General features: G+C 40.2%; 2 protein-coding genes across 5 annotated transcripts in view; both read right to left on the reverse strand.

The window, feature by feature from the left end:
- Positions 1-189: 189 nt before the first annotated feature.
- Positions 190-7,203, reverse strand: LOC135491520 (P2X purinoceptor 4-like). Of its 4 annotated transcripts, none has more exons than XM_064777468.1 (13): positions 6,997-7,203; positions 6,321-6,510; positions 5,364-5,520; positions 4,814-4,885; positions 4,448-4,523; positions 4,034-4,139; positions 3,421-3,504; positions 2,998-3,136; positions 2,691-2,821; positions 2,051-2,207; positions 1,636-1,773; positions 1,314-1,362; positions 190-831 (listed from the first exon to the last, which is right to left on the reverse strand). In XM_064777468.1, exons 2-13 carry the CDS (start codon positions 6,470-6,472, stop codon positions 827-829), a joined length of 1,266 nt encoding a protein of 421 aa, XP_064633538.1. In that variant the 5' UTR covers positions 6,473-6,510; positions 6,997-7,203; the 3' UTR covers positions 190-826. The 4 variants fall into 4 exon arrangements, with proteins under 4 accessions (XP_064633538.1, XP_064633539.1, XP_064633536.1 ...); XM_064777469.1 differs by having other exon boundaries at positions 1,672-1,773; positions 6,321-6,526; XM_064777466.1 differs by having other exon boundaries at positions 6,321-6,526.
- Positions 7,204-8,571: 1,368 nt separating this feature from the next.
- The window catches only part of LOC135491171 (beta-1,3-galactosyltransferase 5-like), a 40,224-nt gene continuing 27,428 nt past the window's right edge, over positions 8,572-21,367 (reverse strand). Inside the window, exon 3 of the mRNA XM_064776870.1 lies at positions 8,572-11,097. Coding sequence (XP_064632940.1) covers positions 9,790-10,968 — 1,179 coding nt within the window. The 5' untranslated portion in view covers positions 10,969-11,097 and the 3' untranslated portion in view covers positions 8,572-9,789. The remainder of the gene's footprint in view (positions 11,098-21,367) is intronic.

Here is a 21,367-nt window from a genome sequence, read left to right on the forward strand (position 1 = left end):
GTAGGAGGACACCAGAGCAATTTGGAGGAAAGCTACGCTGTCAAAGAGAGTCGCAGTCGCAATTGCATGCAGTTGAAACCCACCACATTTGAAATCCCAAAGGTCACTAGAATTCAACGGGCATACACACATTTCGCTATGTTTGCAGAAATCAGAGACGAATCATGCTGAGATGTTTAATATCAGCGTGTTTTATTGGGAACATATCATACAATTGCGTTGTATATACTCTAAAAAACCGACCGATAATTGACCCGAATGATGACTTTGAATAATGAACATTAGGAGATAGGACAATTAAGACTATTTCACCGGTTCCGAATTGGGTTACAATGGCTTTCAGTGTGGAATTAAGCTGCCGATCGATCTAGGCTTGATCCATAGAAAAATGTCCTCGGTGATTTAGGAAAACTTCTGACAGCAGATATACACCAGCGTCACAATCTCTCCGAATGAGGAGAAGTTTCTGAGATCAGCTAACGTGAACGATTTTTACGTCCTTCTACATAACATCCATGTATGCTCTATTCGGTTACATCCTTTTCGATTTTTTATGCTATCTTAACATCCTGACTGAATACCTTCCCTAATAGCCTATAGTCCAATATTCTCACTATAAACCCTCGTCCATGTCAAAGCTATGTCTGTCTGTGACAAGTCGTTTGAAATTTTGGAGGTAACATTGGATTTTGTCCTAAAAGGACGACAAGACATGCGGCATATTCAAAATTGTTCAAATAAGCATGAATGAATACCACTTGTATACAATCATGCTACTGGCATTCCACACATTGTCATGTGTACAGTTCCTTGAGTCGAAATCACATTAATCTGAAAAAGATAGTTCAAACTTTGATGCACAATTGATTTTGACTGGCAACAAGGATAGATCATTAAATGGATGTGATGGTTCTGAAACACTCTTTCCGCGTGCAGATGATGTAACGTTCATACATTATCCAAAATGAAGAAAAAGCTGAGGTGGTTCGGCCATGTCAATACTAGCAAATACCATCGGAGGGTAGCCGCCGACGCGGCCGTCCAAAGAGAATTTGGATGGGTGACGTGACGCACTGAACTGGAAGGAAGACCAGTGACCTGATCGCCGAGGACAGAACCGCGTGATGTCGCATCGCTAACAGCTAAGGGTCGCTGCGGGACATGAGTGATGATGTTGAAAATGAAGCAGCGATCGACTATGAGGATTGCGTTGCTTTCTTCAGAAATGCAATTCAAATATCAAATGTTAGATATTTTTTCGGATCGGTCACTTACTGAGATGAAAACATCTTAAAATGAGATTTGTTACAAACCTTTGAGTGCATCGTAGTGGGTTATTTCGTCGTCATCCTTCAAGCTAGCCTACAATGAAAACAATATTCTTTGTGACCCAAATATGAAATAAGACGAAATACAAAATATTAGACAACTGATATATAAATGGCTGCTTTCGGCCTTAAACCATAATCCTGGAGGTTATTTTTATAGAATCAACCTTTTTAATCAGATTCACGGATATATTTCCTTTGCTCCGAGTATTAAGAATTCATGTATTACATGTATAACAACATCACTTCAATTTCCAAAACAATCGGACAATGTTCAGCATGATAACATTCAGGATGAGATACTAACCATCGCATCGTGACGTTTACGAAAGTTAAAACATACCGTCAACGCCTCTTCCTCCTCCACTGGCAAAAATTTCTTTTGTTGGTAATGTTTTCTCTCTTTGAGAATGTGCAGGACGATAAACTCGGATATAACAGATGCCTGCAAGAGAGATTGGGTTGAAGGAACAATGCCGAACTGGAGAGTTCGGTTGTCCACAGGGCGGGGCTATATAAAATGTAGGCTAAAACCAACATATTTACTAAGAATCTCACAAGAAATTTGCACTACCCTCAGATACATGACTGTACATTTCTTTACGTCCGTCGAAACTGAATAAGAATAGTGGGACAGAACACAGGCATGACTGGACGAAGACTGTCTCCTTGACCTTCGAATTGTGAGTCAGTGCATGATCAGTCCTTTTTATGTTACTTACGATAGCTAGAAGCCCGATGCCGCTACCCAGATTCAGGAGAAGTTCGACGATATCAAATTTTCCGCCTTGTCCTTCAACCAGAATAACAAAGCGGATGCCATAGGCTTTGACGAGAGTTCTCTTCTTCACGCCCCCGTCGCTGTAGTAATCCCCATATCTGCAAGCACAGGCACGAACGGATAACAAAAAAGAAGCGTTACATTGACGTCGTGTAATAACATTAGAGTCGTATTGTTATATTGAAGTCTTGTTTCAGTAAGTTTTGCCACATTGAAGTCCTTTTATATTGAAGTGTTCTGAAATAATGTTAAATTGAAGTCGTGTGGCATTAAAGTCGTGTTACATTGAAGTCGTGTAGCATTAAAGTCGTGTTACATTGAAGTCGTGTAGCATTAAAGTCGTGTAGCATTAAAGTCGTGTAACATTGAAGTCGTGTAACATTGAAGTCGTGTAGCATTAAAGTCGTGTTACATTGAAGTCGTGTTACATAGAAGTCGTGTAACATTGAAGTCTTCTTACATTAAAGTCGTGTTACATAAAAGTTGTGTAACATCCTTCTTACATTGAAGTATTGTTACATTGAAGTCTTCTTGCCTTGAAGTTGTGTCACATTGAAGTCTGAACCCCGTACTGAACTTACCTAAAGTTCCATCCTTTACCAAGAAGAGAATGCTTGTTGTCCAACCGCATGAACTGGTAATGAGGTTTGCAGGCATTTTCTCCGTAGTCGAGGTCACACTCCCAGAATATCCGTATACCGATCGTGCCACCCTGTGAGAAACAATAGTCGATGATCATAACTGAAACTGATTTTGATGGCAGGAAGATTGAAAAGATAGATTTTCAAAAGCACGTTGCATTTTTGAGGCTTGATCAATAAAAACCAAATATTGAGCTTTGCCTTTTTTAAATCAACTTTCGAAACTCATGGTCCACGGAGTTCTTACCTTTATGCCCATAACTGTAATATTTGACCCCGCTAATTCGACTATCTTCCCTAGTCGAAATATGGGGCAGTATCTATCTGTCTTCGGATCGTATTGGCAGCTCCGAAGATACTTTTTATCTTTTGTTAGGATATTTCGGCTGTTAAAATGAAAAAAAATGACGGATGGTTTATAAAAACCTGTGATTTTGCAATCCATATGCATTGGACATGTATCCCGTATTTCTATGACCGCACTTCAGCGCCTTATAACTATGTTTAAGACCTTTGCGCTCGTATAGTTCCACCAGTTAACCGGAACCTCTAAGACTACTGGAGTCATCATGCCAACCTGAATAGGCTCATCCTTACTTTGGATCATTCGCTTAGTTTGGCTCGAGACGCAGCTACAACAAACAGTTCATCAAACGACACATCTGCTTACCGTTTAACATTGTATTTTGGGAACATTATGTTGTTTTTTATCAAGACGGTGAAGTTGGTGGCATCTATCAGCGGCAATTTGTACCTGAAAAGAAATCAATTTGTGAGTGTCAGGAGAAGAGTCACTGTGCTTTGATTATCATATTATTGCTGTTTAAAAGAGTTCTGGTATCATATCAAATCATAGAAGTTTCCTAGATGGATACCTGTTCTGATAAGCTTCGAATAGACATGAGAGGATGGTGACCGAGAGGATAGCTGCAAAAATCAAATTGATCAACAATGACACGACACATGTTTATCTTGTTATTCATATCATAATCAATGAATCTAAATGCATATACATATACTACTACCTGCTGTGTATTTTGCAATGACAACGAAAACTAATGCAATATGTCAGACAACAGGTTGATATATACCAGTTGATCAGTATGAAACGACAAATACATCGTCCTCCAAATACATGCATGCGTATACTGTACTATAAGAATAATGAGGGGACTGAAAAAGTCATCAATATTGAAACCGCCCCGACCGCGACATTTACGAGGAGATACTGACCATCGGACCACAGTCGAATCGAATTGATTGACCATTGAAATTAAACTTACAGTCTTGGTGGCAACACGTCGTTTTCCACAGGACACCAGGCATATATCTCACATACTTTTCTGATAGGCTTCAGAGTTGACATCACACATTTGCCGGTACGGACGCCTGGCGAAGTAAGAAGTGCTTGATGAGCGACCGATTCCCGTCGTGATCCATCAAGTGACGTAACATGACGGGAGTGCACAAAATGCCATCATTTTTCTCATAACAAATATAGTTGTCTTGAGAAGATCTTTCCGTTGTTTCTGAATACCTTAGATATAGATAAGCGGTGGCGTTAAAGAGACAGTTGCTACAGATGATTAGAAAAAACATCCCGAGAAAACAGTTAGCTGAAAGACACCTGATATAGTGACCAACGATGACCAAGATTTATATGGTTGCAAAAAGAATAAATTTGGAATACAATTTACCATGACCATACAAAACCGGGCTTTCTGGCCCGCAGTCGTCGTCCGTCTTGCACCATGAATCACGAACATCTGGAGCCTACCAAGAACAGAAACAAAAAATTCAAAAGTGAAAGCTGGTGTTTACAAATGAGTAACCATCTTACCATGACCATGAATTGCACCATGAATGAGTCATGATTGGAGACTGATGTTAAAAAAATAGGCAAAAACATATTTTTTGTCTTTATTATCACTTTATTCTATGATGTAATATTTAGTCTTTAGTCAATGAATAATCAATGACTGTAATATTTTAACCATAGCCACGATACGGTAGCTTATCATCTCCACGTTTTACTCAATGAAATCCATCTATCATGACCTTACCTCTGGGCACTTTCCCTGAGTCTGATTATCAGTAATAATAGCATTGGTAGTAACGAAAAATGAATTACTTTCCTGAAAAATAGAATACAAAATTAAACATAGAGAAAGATCGTTCGTGTAGTAGCTTCTTCAGGTGCCTGAGATGGGTATCCTGAAACCTTTCCGGTAACAGACCCGGGGTGCAGCTAACGATTACTTTATTGACGAAGGCTATACCATGTAAACATGTCAACAATAATTGAATAATAATTTACTCCTGCTACTGAAGATGTAATCAAAAACCGACGTTATTTTACTTTGAGACATATGACGAGCTACATGTAACTGTCCGTTTTCTAGAGGGTCCTCTTAGTACCATTCATTAGTTTTCTAATGATCAGTTTTATAATGATCACAACGAAGCAAAAATTGCCACAAGTTCAATTGCTCTAAAAATACCAGATTATTGGCATGTCGACAACAACCATATGGGCACAATCCACCTACTACAGGAGATATGTATTCCATGGGCATTTTCCCATATCCGTATGGGTGCAATACATGCACTCACCTGTGGTGGAACAACATAATCAACATTGTCCCATATTCTGGCACCGATATCGGGGATATCCGTCGCGTTGGTAAAAGCCACGCCTTTTATTTTCGCTGTTGCTGAACTTATCAGGTTGCCGGTGCTTTGATATCCCTGGCGGTAGATAATTGAGTAACTGAAATGTAGATCCAAATTGGCTCGTCAGTATAGTCCAAAGGTTCTGTTTTCAGCAAGGTTGCTCTGACCCATGATGATTTGTGATTTTTTTTACACTTGTCAGAAAGAACTTCAAATAAAAATACTATATCTGTCATTGATGATTTAAGAAACATTTTGTAGCAACAGAAAAGAAGATTTTCTATCTTCAAATATCATGAGTCCCTATAACTGGGTCCGAAATCCTTTTAAATATTGATAGTAAAATTACTTCAATTGTCCTTATTTAAACATTGTTGATTATCTCACTTTAGCACAGCGGTGTGATGATTTTGAACGTATGCAAAACATATAACTTTAGAAATGCCAGGCTCATCACATATGCAAGTGCAATGTATTGCAATGTATTGCAATATATTTCAGAAATGCTCATTGCTCATGATAATTATCTCCAACACATATCTTTGTGACGCCGATGTTCAATTCAATCATACACATAACATATCTATCCCATATTTGGAATTTTGCCGAAAGATGCATGGCCACTTCATGCAGGTAACACTGTTACAGGTAGTGTTACAGGTTATACTTTTTCACAGATTCCCTGCATGATGCCTAGTTGCATTTAAAGCGTTCTTTGCTTCTATGACCCTGCAATACTTGCTCGTGAACTTGGCCTCTCCTTTTGACTACGGTGAACTCAAAATACATGTATATATTTTTAAAGACAATGGCGACGACAGCAGGTAATTTGGCGCGGCCTATTCCTCCTTCAAGTGCATTGAAATATTCCGATGAAAGATATAATCAAAAACTTACCCTATCACATACAACGCAATTGTTGCTTGAAATATAAAATTTGATATCCCGACTTTCTTACTCTTGATTGTCACCATCATGGGCGTGTCATATTCGAAGAGGAAATCTTCGATCGTGCCCTTGAACCACCTACAGCATCGTCCACAAGCCATTTTTCAAAAGTTTGAATAGTGGCCCACAGATGGATGATCTAGAAAGTAAATACCCTGAAAACGGGATGGTGTTCATGGCATTTGTTCGTGCATGATTAGTTTTAAACGGCATAGTAAGGTAATATCGCCTTAACAACTGATTGTGATATCACCTTATACTGATGCTTATACGAGCGATGCCAATGGTTCATCCACTGCCAAACCTTCCTATCAACATCTTCAGTCAGAAACACTTACGCGTTGTCACAAGTGCATGCTGTTCCAGACATCACTGTCGTATAACAGTGCAGATATCATAATCACTAGAAAGTATTAAGTAAGGGTCATACGCATTCATCCTTTGAATCAACAATTAAGTGTGATTCAATAAAATGCTGTTAATTTTTAATAAACAATAATATATATACATGTTTCGATGATTTTCGATATGTCGAATTCTTCAACCATTTGACTGTGAACTATATTGTCATTGTGAGATTCAATGACCTGAATGTTTGGAATCACATTGAAGTTACTCCTCTTACCTGCTTAATCCTCAAATGGTGCTACTCCGGCCTATTACTTTATAGATATCCCGCCCACCGAAAATCATCCAGAATCATGGGAAACTCAACCACATTCGATATTTGAATCAGAGCCCATTTGCACCTGTATCTCGTTGCATCAAATTAAATGCACACGAAATACACACCGTAAGTCTAGTAGTATAGTAGTGTCACTGAATTTTAATGTTTTCACAATAGGCCTACGGAACCAGCTGTTGAGCATGTTGAAGTGCAGAATGAATGAATTTAAGCATGATCGATTCAGTATTAAAATATCATCATTTACAGTAGTTAGACAAGTGTTATTGATGTAAAACTGGTTTTCTCAATATAAGCTCATGCGTCTGCATACTTTCCATCATTTCTGTAAGAAAAGGCCTTCCACACTTGTGAACGATACGATGGGTACCACACACTATTATTTGCGCGATATATTTGTAACACCTTGTATCAGCTGACTGGGCTTGTGGTATTCGACTCGATGACTCGACGATGCGATGGCTCGATGACGCGATCGTTGCTATGGATTTTGCTAAAATACGGAATCCCATGATCCTGGTCTCCGGGCTACCGCTGCAACAACAGTGGTTTTAGCTCGGCCTTTCCATACCCAGCTTCGGTATGTGGAAGGATGTGCCCCCCCCCCCCCGCCATGGCCACTGAAGATTGGTCCCCGCGATTGATTTTGATATTTAAAGGACTCGCGAAAGTTTCATAGCATGCAAAATGACCGGAGATTTAATTGACAAACAAGCTTCTAGTGGCCAATGTCAGATGTCATGTGGTAGTCTGTCAACAATCGGAATTTCGCATATGTGCAGTTTTTTAGACTCAGTCACTCAGTCCCTCTTCCGTCCCTTGAAATTTGCCCCCCCCCCCCCAATACATCAGCCCCTATACATGCTTTCCGAAATTGGTGGCTTGCATTGGAACTAACTTTTTCCCCCTTGTCCGTCATTAAAGGCATTCAAGTGTGTTGGTCAACCATGACTATCTCCTTTGTCCCTCCACCATAGGCCTAGTTTCCCCTTATGACATCACTATTTCGGACACTCAGCGCCCCATTTCTGGAAAGGTGTATAGGACATTTAATATTGCCGTGCTGAACGGATATCCAGAGCCAACCTTGTCTCCAGGAACTGGCGTGTCATTTTAACATTGGAATTTCTGCTCGTAAAGAACCTGGGTAGGAGGTTGATCTGAACCAGCCATATTTAGGTGTATTTAGCTGTATTGACGGTAAGATACCAGTGGCTTGCATAGCAACATGGAGCATGGTTTTATCAAAAATGCGAACTTGTAGGAAACGAAAAATGGTCGGATTAGATACGGTGAAAACAGCTGGAAAGGGGTTGGTAATGATCGGTTCTTTTTTATTTTCCTCCACTTATGATTCTATGTATAAATTACAGTCCAAGCAGTGATATTCTTTAAAAAGATTCCAACTTGATCGCGTCATCGAGTCATCGCGTCGTCGAGTCATCGAGTCGAATACCACAAGCCGCTGACTGTACGGTCGATGAGTTCAATTGCAAAAAGGTACGAAGACGTGTCTAAAATACAAACATAGTTTTATTTTTGATTGAAAGACGACGTCAGTTTTTGTGACAAATATGGGTTTGAGGCCCTTGTGATTCACAATACAAATGAGCTTGCAAAGAAAGCAAAAATACTCAAGGTGAATTATACAAATGCATTTTAGATTTGAACCGACTATCATAATGTTCATGGTGCGAAATCTCAGGGATGGTAACACTCAACAACATTCAACTGTGACACTGTCTCTCAGAGTGACGGCACACAGTTGTTTCAATTATATGGCGACACTAAAACTCAGTTTCATCACTGACCTAGAGATGGCTTGTCGATTCGCATATTCGTAGCAAATATGCGGGAGAGGTACATGTGTTTACACCAAAATGTTGTGTTGCTACTTAAAATCAATCACTAGTAACCCCTAATAGGTGGATATCGGATATGAGTTTATGGTAGTGTCTTGCTGTTACTCCGCGTGTATCATGAAAGTACTAGGCAATTAATGCAATGTATGAACATATCTTAGTCCGTGGCATTGGTCGTGACAGTGTGAGGATTTCGTCTCCTCATTCTTTTTATCTTGATACCAACAGAGAACAGATTCCATTCTGGAATGTTAATTGTCTACACTTAAGTATCGTACTAATGTCTTAAAGTAATCGCTTTTCCGTAAAAAATAACACAAGCCCACATATTCAGCGGCATATATCCTCCAAACTGCACTCTCAACACCCATGGCACCCTTTATGACAACACAGAAGATGAACTAATAATGAGTATACTTGTGACTTGCGTGCGTGAAAAAAACAACGTGTGTCGGGTGCGTGATATAAATCATTTCAGCTAGCATTATTCAAGGGACAACTTTGGCATTCGATGTCTGTTGGTTTTCATAAAAATGGCTTCAAGCAGCACCGTGACGTCTCCGAACGGGATAGTTGAAAAATCACTAAACGGCAAAGAACAATGACCAAAGACCGGCCTGAAAGTCACAAGCCATGTCCAAAACTGCCACGCAATGCTCGTGAAAAGCATTGTTGATACTCGAGATCAGCGTTGGCGTGATACTCCACATGGTGGCGCATGGTTGCAAGCAGCGTCAATATCCTCCTGGCCAGGTAAATATCACGCCCAAGTTGTGCCTTTAAGAATTCCTTATGAATGTTCATAACTATTTCTAGCTGCCGTTATATGTTGCTGGTGAGTGCTACTGCTCGGAGATAAAGAGGCGTTGTATCATAAAAATTTAAATTCGACTGCTGCGCGTTTCCTGCTGTTCTCCTCCGTTTTCACAAGACGGTTCCATATTATCCGAATACTGTTAACATTCGGCGCATGACCGAACACCAGCGTTGCATGTTTACCAAAACGAGGCAGGAACGCTTTCGGATTCAAAACATACACGCTGTTAAATTTTTGATGCTTAATCCCTAGTCGTTTTGCTAGTAATCCAGTTATGTACAGATCATCAATCCAAAAGAAGGGTTCTTCAAATGTTGCCCGATACATAGCGGAAATGACGTCAGAAGACTGCACGTAGGCAGCGCCTGCGCAGTAGCTCGGATACCGGTTATGGCGGTATTCCGATTCAGAAACATACCACTTGCTATTCTTTGTACGTATCACTTTCATGTTGTCCCATCCGTTGCATAGTAATAAACCCTGGGTCCCTATCCCGTGACGTTGCATACTTTTTAAGTGACGTATTAAAGCAAACATGTTTACCAATACGTCATCGTCCGACTTCAAAACGAAAGCGGCGTGTGAGCAATACTTCGAGACCCATCCTAGGGCCATGACAGCTTTGTAGGTTAAATTCCTGTACGTATCTAAAAAATCTCCCTGGACAATATCACGGTAGCGTTCACTTTCTAAACTGACTAGATCCTGCGTTGATTTGTCCGAAGTCTTTCCTAACATGAAAACGAGGCGGACAGAAGTATTTGGGTAGTTTTGTGGATTTCCCCAAGTGTCCCGGATGAGCATGCGTTTCTTATGATGGAGCGGAGCAGTATGGACGTAAACTAAAAGAAACACTGAGCCATTACATATCCCAGGCTCATCCAGCTTGACGCCATATTGTTTCATTGTCATGGGTTTCGCTACGGGAGGCCCAGTTTCCGCTTCCACGTGCTGTTGTGGTTGCTGCTGCTGTGGAGCGATGTATCTTTTATTGCTAATTCTCCTATTATCAACTAGGAATACTCGATGAGGTGCCATTGGCGCCGGAACAAATAACGCACTTTCGTCCGTATAGTCATCTAAGATGTACTCCCCATTGCTTGTCATTCGTGGTCTTGGGGGCAGGGTAATAAATACCCAAAATAACAGCGCTGGGATGATCATGATGCACCCACAGCGCACAAGGCAGCCTCGACGTGGAAAACAACTACACATCCTTCCTGTGTTTATCATCTAGTTTCCTCGGGATTTCCAAACATGATTCACAGTGTGAATGCTGATAATTTCAATCCGGTCCTCGTGTCCGTTACCCTAGTGCTTATATTGACGAGTTGTTTCCTGTCTTGTTGCCATATATTTGGTCTGAAAGTATACGAAACGAACCATGATTACAACATACCAAAACCAAGACAATACAAATCACGCAATAATCATGGGTTACATATGATCAATACACCCGGTACAATGCATTGCCTTCTCTACCCTGTTCACAACTGCAGTAGATGTATTTGTGTTGCTTTTCTCGAAACATTCTGAAAGAAGAGAAGATGTGTATCTGAGTCAGGCTTTGATGTACCTCCCCCATTTGCATTTGTCAGGCAATTGCTTTATCACGGCGTTTCCTGGCCTCGTCTCTACCTCCTCGCATTTGAGAGCTCAGATCAGAAAAGGCTAATATGCTGTTTCCATTCACTGCTATCATAAATTGTTGGCCTCAACTTGATTGGAATTTAAGAATGATAATGAGTTCTTATAGCGCTTTTCCAGGCTTCCTTCCCTACTTAAAGCACTTTTGGGTTACCATATACCGCGGCCTCCATAGAAATCAATCTGGGCTTTCAAGGAGGGCCAAAGGCGCTCACTTCAACTGACCAGTCGGGGATTCGGCCCGGTAGCCGAACCCACGACCTCTTGATCATGAAACCGACGATCCTTCTCTCATGGCAGGACTTTTCAGTACAATGTATTTGGAATTCAAAGTCGGTCGTTTAAGGTTTATTCATCGCAATTTAAATGTCGCTTTATCCTCACTGAGAAGGCAATCATCCCTCTACGTGAATAATTGGTCGTCACCTCGACAGAACCACCTGCGGGGATGTATAAAAGTGAAGCTATGAAGAATCGGGAGATAAAGACAGACAGTCTCCGCTCGTAAATCATTTTGGTGATTGACCAAATACGCCAAGTTAAAGTACTATGCGAAGTACTTCAAGTACGATGGGCTCTGTAAAGAAAGATAACAAGAGACAATATCATTGAGACCTGTTTCGTTGGTTTGGAGAAAGTGTTTTCCAACTACAAATGATGTAAAAAAAAGCCTTTCCGCTGCATCAATTATGGATATGTGGCGATTTAAGCAAATTTGTTGTGCTCTAATGCTCATATTGACCAAAGTAGTATTAAGCAAGGAGTGATCCATTAAGTCCTACCTTTAGCTCTTGTCCTTTCTCGGCCAATTGGACCTCACCTCACATTTGGACCTCACCATCAAGCAGTAGTTATTGAAAATTCAAGAAGTAAAGCGCTTTCTTGAACATTCGTGGTTATTTTATGTTCCCTATTTATATTTCCTATAATTTCCTATGATTTCGTCTTATTTGTATATGCTTTACGCGTTATACATCACACCAATACGCTCAGACCCATAAATGACAGGAAATAAGCCAAACTATTGGAAAATTGCAATCATGGTTTGCGGCTATATAGCAATTTTCGAGCCAACTACAGGATTCTCTGTATCTTTATCCACGGCGAACAATTCTAGATGATTAGTGTCATTGTGTTTTTATCAAAAAGGTATCTTTATACGAAAACACAGCTAGTGGGGAACTGTCATTTCGCCTACATTTTATCGCCACCCTCTCCGTGTTTGGTGAGACAGCTAACACCTCCATTTTGGTGTCAAGAATTTCTTTATGAACAATGGCCCTATTAAAGGTTTAAAACATTGAGATTGCGACTTTTCTCTCAAAAAATCTGGGCTGCCGTCAATCTTATTTTCAAATATTTGACATACTTTATATAGAGGGACGAGAACCTGTTATAACGCTTTTAACCGTTACCGCGCGACATTTTTGTTGTTAGTGCATGTTTTTGTGCCTTCTCTCTAACCGCGGCCATGGCCAATTGAAACGGAAGATAATGTGAATAACAACGTACTTGACATGTTTATCATCAAAGTAATATACACGTGAAACCATAGCAACGAGAATAATGATGTCACCAAAAATAAACAGAAATGTAAAAGTAAAATCTATGACTTCTCTTTGACATTTATGTGGTGTCACGATTGTATTTAGATGAAGGAAAAATGTCCCCAGAGTTTTCTTGCCAGTTTTTTCTCTCCAATAGAATGGCCTGAAATAACACAAGAGTTGAGGTTTGTGATGGTAATATCTTGAATAAAAAAAGGTAAAATGTTGGGTTTCATTGTCAGATATCCACATCACGTCGACTTTACACTCATCTGCCACTAAAGATAAGCGCCCGTCTTCTTCCTCAAACCCGTCTAGACAACTAGATATTGGAGGCCATTAAACAGCCATCGTACGTATTAAACTTATCTTGTATCAAACTAACTGATCCGCACTATCTTAGAAGCTAGACTGAAGTAATGATTAATTTAAGAAGTCATGAAACCTTTTGACTTTAAAACGATTTCGATGATATCCCGAATCTGTGCGGTTCTTACCGTTTCAACATATCAAACCTAAAAGTCACGCATTTTAATTAGCAAAGGAGCATCATGAGTCGAGTGCGAAATATACTGACTGGAATGATATCAAAACATCTTGAAGGCATTCTGATAAGAAGCTTATATATGCTTAATAACAAATATCAAATACAGAAATCTCTAATCTATGTCCTCGTCCCTTCTTCATATGGCTTCTCGTCATTTTGAAGATATACTCTGATTAAGATAGGTGAATGTCGAGATCCAACTTCCCACGCTATCTTCTTGGTCTTTATTTGTCTCAGTGCTGTTCGACCTCCGTTGATATTTACCTGTCGCGATCAGTTATTTATTTTTCTGTTGCCTTTCGGATGTCTGCGCTATTTCCGACTTTTAATTGCCCGTTGGGTAGAAGGACGCCAAAGTCTGAAAGAGTGAAATTTAAAAGCATGCCAACAACAAAATGACTAATGTATCCCATTGGCGATATTATTGCAGCCCAGCAGTGACCTTTGGAAAGACTCATAGGAATATTTAGTTTCCAACGGAATTCGATAAAACGGGTCGTCATAAAAACAAAAGGGCTTTATGGTAAACCACGCGCTGTAAGACAAAAAGAAAGCATAGCTCTTCGGAGTTTTGACTGAATTGACAAAGATATCGATTTCAAGAAAAAGAGATCCGATATTGAGGTACAATAAAGCGGATGGAGTAAATACTTGGAGGGACCGAGAAAAGTTTCACCTTAGAAATGTCCAAGGATAGAATGCTCGGGGAATAAAGGATTCTATCATACGCTTTTTATCTCTGAGGTGCATGTATTGATAGTCATGGCCTCTTTTAAATCATAGACCATAATCCGTCAAGACACAGCAGCTTTACAGCACGTTTTTTGGAGCCAGGACCACAGGTCAGGGTCAGGTAAGATCATCTCAATATCCAAGCTCCATACTTTTTCTAAGGGGTGAAAGAACCACGAAAGAAATGTGGATAGCTCAGATTCTATTTTGGTTTCTTTGTATTAAAGTCAATGCCTTTCAGGTGCTTCAGATGGATTATTTACATCAAAGACTGTGTCCCCACTTTGTATCTGTTTGATTCTGTACTTCAGTCGAAGGATGCTAGGTGAGCAAAAAGCTTTTTGTGATCGTTTCAAGCCAGGGAATATGATAACACTGCAGAGAACGAATAACTTCCGAGTACTGCGTCTACTGACTTTGCGATTACCCCCTTCGTTTTTGTTTCATTACCTGAAAAATACTTTCAAGAACATTTACCGCGTCCCTGAGTAGAAACCGACGTAGCTTGCATTCGCGCGTATTCTGTGTAACAAATCTACGCCTTCAGCGTTGTATTGACATTTTCCCAAGACTGAGTTGATTGCTCTGTTGTGATGTCAAACAACCACGAGCTAGTTCTCTGAATCAATTAGTCCGCAATATAATCGAAGCAATGTTCTCGGAACGCCTATACCATTGTTCGAGCTCCTGATCACGATGTCGAACAATGGTACAGGCGCTTTTGTGGACGTTTCGGGGGCGTTGCAAAAAATCTCCCTATTGTATAGAAAGCCGAGACATAAAAAAACCCGTTGCATATGATATAATCTGGGGCACCATACGCAATCCACGCCACATGTCCATCATTCTAACCACATGATCCATTTTCTACTACGATAATGAGATCACGGCATCCACAGCGCGGTGACCTTTATCCAGTTTGCTAATCACGCCGAAGCCACTCCATACCTGTTATTACCAACGTAAGCAAACACCCAGCGCCGTCAATGAGCTACTCGGTCTTTGGTGCAATCTCCGAGAAGCTCAGCGAAATCGATTGCTAATAAGATTGGTAGACCTTGGGACTTTTTGTTTAGCTTGCAACGAGAAAGGATCTTTGATATTTTTTTTACTCTGCATTCTTTTTTCTGATGCGTTTCCTACATCCTACGCCCAAAACCAAAAGCCTTGATAGCAAGCTTAAAACCGGGTAATAACCGAATCGAGGCCTTATGTCTCTTCAGTTGTGCACCTTTATCCGCCCAAAATAAAAGGTAGAACCGTTTTTCGATGCGGACTGAGATTTCTTTCACAATTGTATGTGTGTTGAGCTTGTGTGATGAATCCTCACCCCGTTTGCTGATATTAACTTGCTTACGTTACTCCCGAAGTAACCTTACCACCACAGCACCCTCGGCGAGACGCCCGATCTATCTTTACCCAGATGATTGAACAAGACCCAGAGTAATTAATTACACTGCCGCAAGGAAGGAACGGAATTAATTCAATTATTACCTTGGCATGCCGAACAAAAAAAGGGTGACATTCGACTTCGTTGGGATGTGGTTGTGTCATTATACCATCTGCTTTTAACTTGATCGAACTGATAAGGAATAGTTCGCATTTATTTCACAATTTCAATCTCAGTTGGTTTATGAGGCCAAGTGCCTAAATCAAACAACGAAAACCAGAAAAGAGATAATTAAAAATGAAATTGACATTCTTATACAGGTATAGCGCAACGCACTGTACAACTGCACTGTCTCAAAATGCATCGAGCCCACGCATCAAGTTATTTTGTCCCTTTACCTTGCCTTTAAAAGAATTCAATCCTCGTCCAATACGCGGTCTATTGTCTTTAAACAAAGCCCGCTCGCACCTCGGTCTAAATTCCCATTGTTCTTCTCTCGACCCCAATCGACATTGAGCCCCACCAAACAGCTTCCGTGGCGTCACTAGACCTAAACCGGCCAAAGGGCGCGGATGCGGCCTTGGGACCACCAATCGGGCGCTCTACCATTATGCCACCGTGCTTGCATAAGAGAAATTCTAGAAGACAGTGATTTCTCTCATGCAAGGATTATCATTGTCTACACCTATATAAGTGTAGAAATCAACTTTACGCCGAACCATTGTCCTCAGTTATTAATGTTGAGCCAGTCTTCTATCATTAATCAACACAAATCAATCAAATTGTCGACGAAAGAATGGACTGTGAAGGCGGTATACGATCGATGAATAAGAGACTGATTGAGCGCTGGCATGCTTCATTGTTACAAATTGATTAGGAGGATTATTTCTACCTCAGTCACATTAGCACTTTAGTCCGCTTCAACGTTTCTGTGTTGCTCAGTGTAGTAGACATTCTCATGTTGACATTAAAGTCAATCTTTACAGCTCAGGAAGACAGAAATCTTAGACCTTTGTTTGTCTAGTGTACAATCTTATAATCGAAGGGCATGGTCTTTCTTACCATACAAGCACTGAATTACCAAGAGTGTCTTGCACATACATGTAGGTCTGCATGTACAACCTGAAGTAGTTGCAGTCGTGCTTAGACAATGTAACGCATTCTTCAAAAACTTAAATGCGGCAGCATGTCAGTGACATTCAACAGCACTTTTTCATGCTTCTGTCGCCATGCGAGTTTGAAATATTGTACAGATCATGAACACTGATTACGCTCGCTGAATGGCCGGTCCACTCCGATCAAACCATTAAACCTACTCAAGAAATACTCCATATTGACTTTGCCGACTGTAGAGAGACTTCAGTCATCACCTTGCCTTCCTACATAATCAATATTGACTCGCAACAATCACACGTGTAGTTTCTTAACACAGGAAAAGTCCTTCATCCGATAATTTGCTTCACATTGCATCAATAATGGATTAATCATGCAATCAACCATCACCATGTCTTGCGTAAAATGTTCCACAGTATTTCTAACATAACAATTCATTCACAGCGCTGGTTGGAATTCCTTTGTCTTCATCACGACAGGGCCGCTTTAGTACGACTTCATCTAATATTTTTATGCCCAACGTATCAAGAATGTCGCTGTGCGCAGTCTCTATAACTATCCCTCAAGCTAACCCTTTAAACCATTTCATCAAAAAGGAAATAAATCTACGGTCGTTCGGTTGAATTAAGAAAGCACCAAGTGGAGTCATGAGAGCTTTTCAACAAAAAAATTGTCATCGGGTCTTTGAGGTAGCTTTTCGCCTCCCCGCACTTGAGTAATTGATCAATAATCAAAATTAAATATTTTGCGAATATCTTGTCTTCTTTCCCATAACTAAAAATATTATAGCGACCCAAATTACGATTTGATATGATTTAAAAGACACATTAGCCATTAACATGACTGCCTCGCCAATAGATTTCAACAGATTCTGGTTTCTCAATGTATCTGAGGGCCTTTTTATATCATCATCTGTTACAAAAATTAAAAAGTACCATGTGGACTCACTTTACGTGGAATTAGGAAGTTGCAGCACCGTGTCATAAAACCCTCACCACCTCGTTTCTGTCGACAGCATTACCCTTGGGCATGTTCAATCTCACCCAGTGTTTGCTATTCAAAATGTACATCACTACTATATCAAGTGCATTGGATATCATAGTGAAGGTTGCATGGAAACGAGCCTTTCCCCAGCGGGCGAGCAAGATTGGTTTTGATGCAACACTGCATATTTTCATTTATTTCGGTCGCCGTCTAATATTGATGGAATGGTTAGTTGATGTCATACCTTCAGGGAAAATCCAACAGCATTTCGTTATGATTCTTGGTCGGCTTCACATGGCGTCGATATCCAATCACCTCAGCAAATAAGAAAGGAATGCATCGAGTGTTTATAGAAGTGAAATGTGGTTGAAGGATTTTGGTAATGTGGTCATCAAAATTAACTATATGCCACATCAACTTTTCTTATCCAACCCGTGTAGCGCTGTGGCTGAGGCGTTGGATATTTGCGTGATGGTAGCATGAACGACTTTTTACATTAAGCCCATACCATGTCAGCGTTTCATCATCAAGATACCAGAGTGCATTTTTTGCAGCGCCATAACTAAGTAGGCTTAGCAGTCTGTGCAATCTGACGATATTATACAAAAAAAGCAATGCGAAATAACATTAGAAAAACATATAAAGAAATAAGCTTAAGTGTCTCACTAAAAATATCCTCACCCACTTTACGGACTATTTAAAAATAATGTAAATCTTCTTGTAAGGAGGAAGAAACAAAAATAGGTGTATATATTTATGCCAGACAAAAGCTCTGACGTTTGATTTGTGTTTTGTCACTGTGGCAATCGTACACTCGTTATGAAACCGACAAGAAGAGTCCATTGATCAGAGCCTTTGTTTTTTAGGGTGGTCCGTTCCGATGGCCACTACACCCCTGAATAACAAAGCACATTGTCAATAGACTCGTTCTTCCTGTAACAAAGCAGTAGAATGTCACGTGCACATTATTTACCCGCAGGACAAAATGACTTCACACTTTGGTCAACCTGATAATTTGCGTCGCACTCCAACATTCCATGTCGATTAATAAAAGTCAATACTGAATTATCTAAAGCGGCAACTCATTATAACATGATAATAAAATTGCATTTTAATGATGTCGCTTACAGTAAGTATTGATTGAGCGGAGATATTGCACCGCTAGGAACAATGAACAGCCCCCGGGTCTTGCGGAGTAACTTTCATGTCGGCGTGTTGGCGGGCGTGTCAGATTTCGATAGCCTGTTGCTTTGTGCAGCTGATCTCTTGATGTCTTTGATGCAAGGTAATCATCATCTACTGAACATGGAATATTGCTAAAGGTTGTTCACTCGCAAATCAAGTTTAAACCAGTCAACCAAGCTGAAAAATTAGGTGCTTCAGCGCAGAAATAAGCACAGAATCAGTCTGCCTGGTTCGTTCCTTCAGATTTGAAATTTGAATTTTGGACTTAAATCTTATTTAAAATCACGTGTAACTAAACTACTGAAAATAAATTTCAACAACGGCTGTGTAAACTGATATACAAATACTATTCGTTCCAAGTTTCATCGTATTTGCTGCAGTATAGAATGCTGATTTTCGATCGCCAGTCGGACACATGAACACGATGTGCACAAGCAAGCCAAGCCTTACCTTTGGACACAAAAAGATCATTCACCAAGAAATCGAAATCGCCGTGACTGCGCCTCGAGCATATATGATAGGACAACAGTGGTGCAATCAAATTCTCTGGTTACAGCTAAGTTTCAATCAATAAGCTATTTAAATAATAACGGTTAATGGTATTTTAGGATGACTTTCTGACTGATAACAGAGTTCATCGAACGCCAGAGACTTATTACTAGCAGTATGGGTAACAGATCGAACTTCGGTGAAATAGTACCATACAGTCAATAACCAGCAGTCTCCATCGCATGAACATCGCAGTGATTTGTATTTGAATACTTGCGACAATTAGGCTGTGAACCACTTTCTTATGCAGCTCAATATTGCAGCACGTAGCTGTTTTTTCTGTTTGTTTTTTTTTGTTTTAACCAACCTCCTCTCATCTGCCGAGGCAGTTGTTTTCAAATATCGTGATTAGATTGTTTTTTATCATCTGAATATGTTTTTCTGATGACCAAGAACAAGATTATGAAAATACTTTTAGTTTCACTGATCTAAGACAACGAAATCGACTAAAAGACCAATGACGTATAGACCATCGGATAGCTGGTGTCCCCGGCGCAATGTCTATCCACTGAACAGAGTAAATGGCATCGGGCTACCATTTGTACTATCTAGCTTGGCTGGGATTTTCAGAAATGGTCTTATATCAGTGAAACTAGAGTATGATGTTCAAGTTATTCCTGTCAGACCTTGCAACATCTCATGAGAGGACCAGTTAGATAGCAATGTCCTCACGGCCATGTTCTACCTGTGTGACGTCTTGACACAGAGACCATCGTGTCTGTGAGGGGTGGGAGGAGTTATTGTCACGAGATGTTTCAAGCTCTGACTGGAATAACGTAAGTCTCGGGGCTGGTCGCTGGTACGCGACCGGCAAACCAAAGACGGTTTTGCAACCCATACGAAAAGCTACGAACGACGTATTTAGTGCAATTCATCGTGGACCATCATTTATACTTAGTCTAATAATAGTTGATGAGGGTTGCCAAACCCACCTTTTGGTAGCGAACAAGAGAACGTTGACAATCTAATCTGGTCAATGGCTTATTCAATATACCAAAAAGGTTTCTGGATATACTCAGTATATTCAATATCATTACACTAATAGAATCCTTATCAAATTGCACAATTTCAATCGGCTTCTCATTCCTTGATCTCATGGCAACAATCACATGATCAATAAATCGACCAATCAGCGGGCTGAGTCTTTGCCGTCGTTATTTCATTAAAAATAGTCCGTTGCAACATTGGTTGAAGAACGGCAAAAGCAAATAGGCTGCTTTTTATTGATTATTAGATTTTTTCAATCATAAAGAAAGAGAAGGCAGAGTCATTCGAAAGGAGAGTCAGGTCAACATTTTTCCTCGGTCTAGTTACATGTACATTGTACTATTTAAAGGTTGTTCGTCAAGGGAAGCTAAAGGGACCCAAAGACCCCCTTCTCAACCCATATTTGTGATCTCTTGTGGTCAGTACCCGGCTATATGCAGTTACAATCCCGTCTGATAATCCTTAGCGACAAACCGTGTTCACATCTAAGATTGTTTGTCGAAATTGCCAGGTAATACTTGGTAATGCAACAAGGGTTATGCTCAAGGGAGTCGCAGGAGAGGTAGACTGAATGAACCATCCTTATTAGCGCACCCTTTGATCTACCGTGAATACGTCAGGGCCTTTGGGGTAGGTAGCAATGAGCTTGAGTTGGTTTCGTAAAGGTGACAGATTATATTCAAGGCGAAAATGAGCTGGTATATTTTTCTATATCATATCAGAGAGATGTATGTCAAAATGTTACATGAACCTTTTTGACAAACATGGTTTTCGTGCACAATATTAGTTCGGTGAATTTGTCTTAGCTGACGCTTAGCTCTTATGTCAACATAGTTACATCCGTACGATGGAAATGGCACGCTAACTTGTGATTACAAATGATTCCCTTTGGTGTGAAAATACATATGAACCACACCCATGATCGCCTGACGAGTTGCATGTAGGATGAAT

Source organism: Lineus longissimus, chromosome 7 (genome assembly GCF_910592395.1).
Source record: "Lineus longissimus chromosome 7, tnLinLong1.2, whole genome shotgun sequence".
In the NCBI taxonomy this organism is placed as follows: domain Eukaryota; kingdom Metazoa; phylum Nemertea; class Pilidiophora; order Heteronemertea; family Lineidae; genus Lineus; species Lineus longissimus.

What these genes read in the sequence shown, in the direction of transcription:
- LOC135491520 (XM_064777468.1), bottom strand. Translation starts at nt 6,472, where the DNA reads ATGGCTTGTGGACGATGCTGTAGGTGGTTCAAGGGCACGATCGAAGAT. An exon ending in TTACAGTTATGGGCATAAAG is followed by an intron (nt 2,822 to 2,997) that starts GTAAGAACTCCG and finishes TGTTTCTCACAG; the next exon opens with GGTGGCACGATCGGTATACG. An exon ending in GTAAACGTCACGATGCGATG is followed by an intron (nt 1,363 to 1,635) that starts GTTAGTATCTCA and finishes TTTTCATTGTAG; the next exon opens with GCTAGCTTGAAGGATGACGA.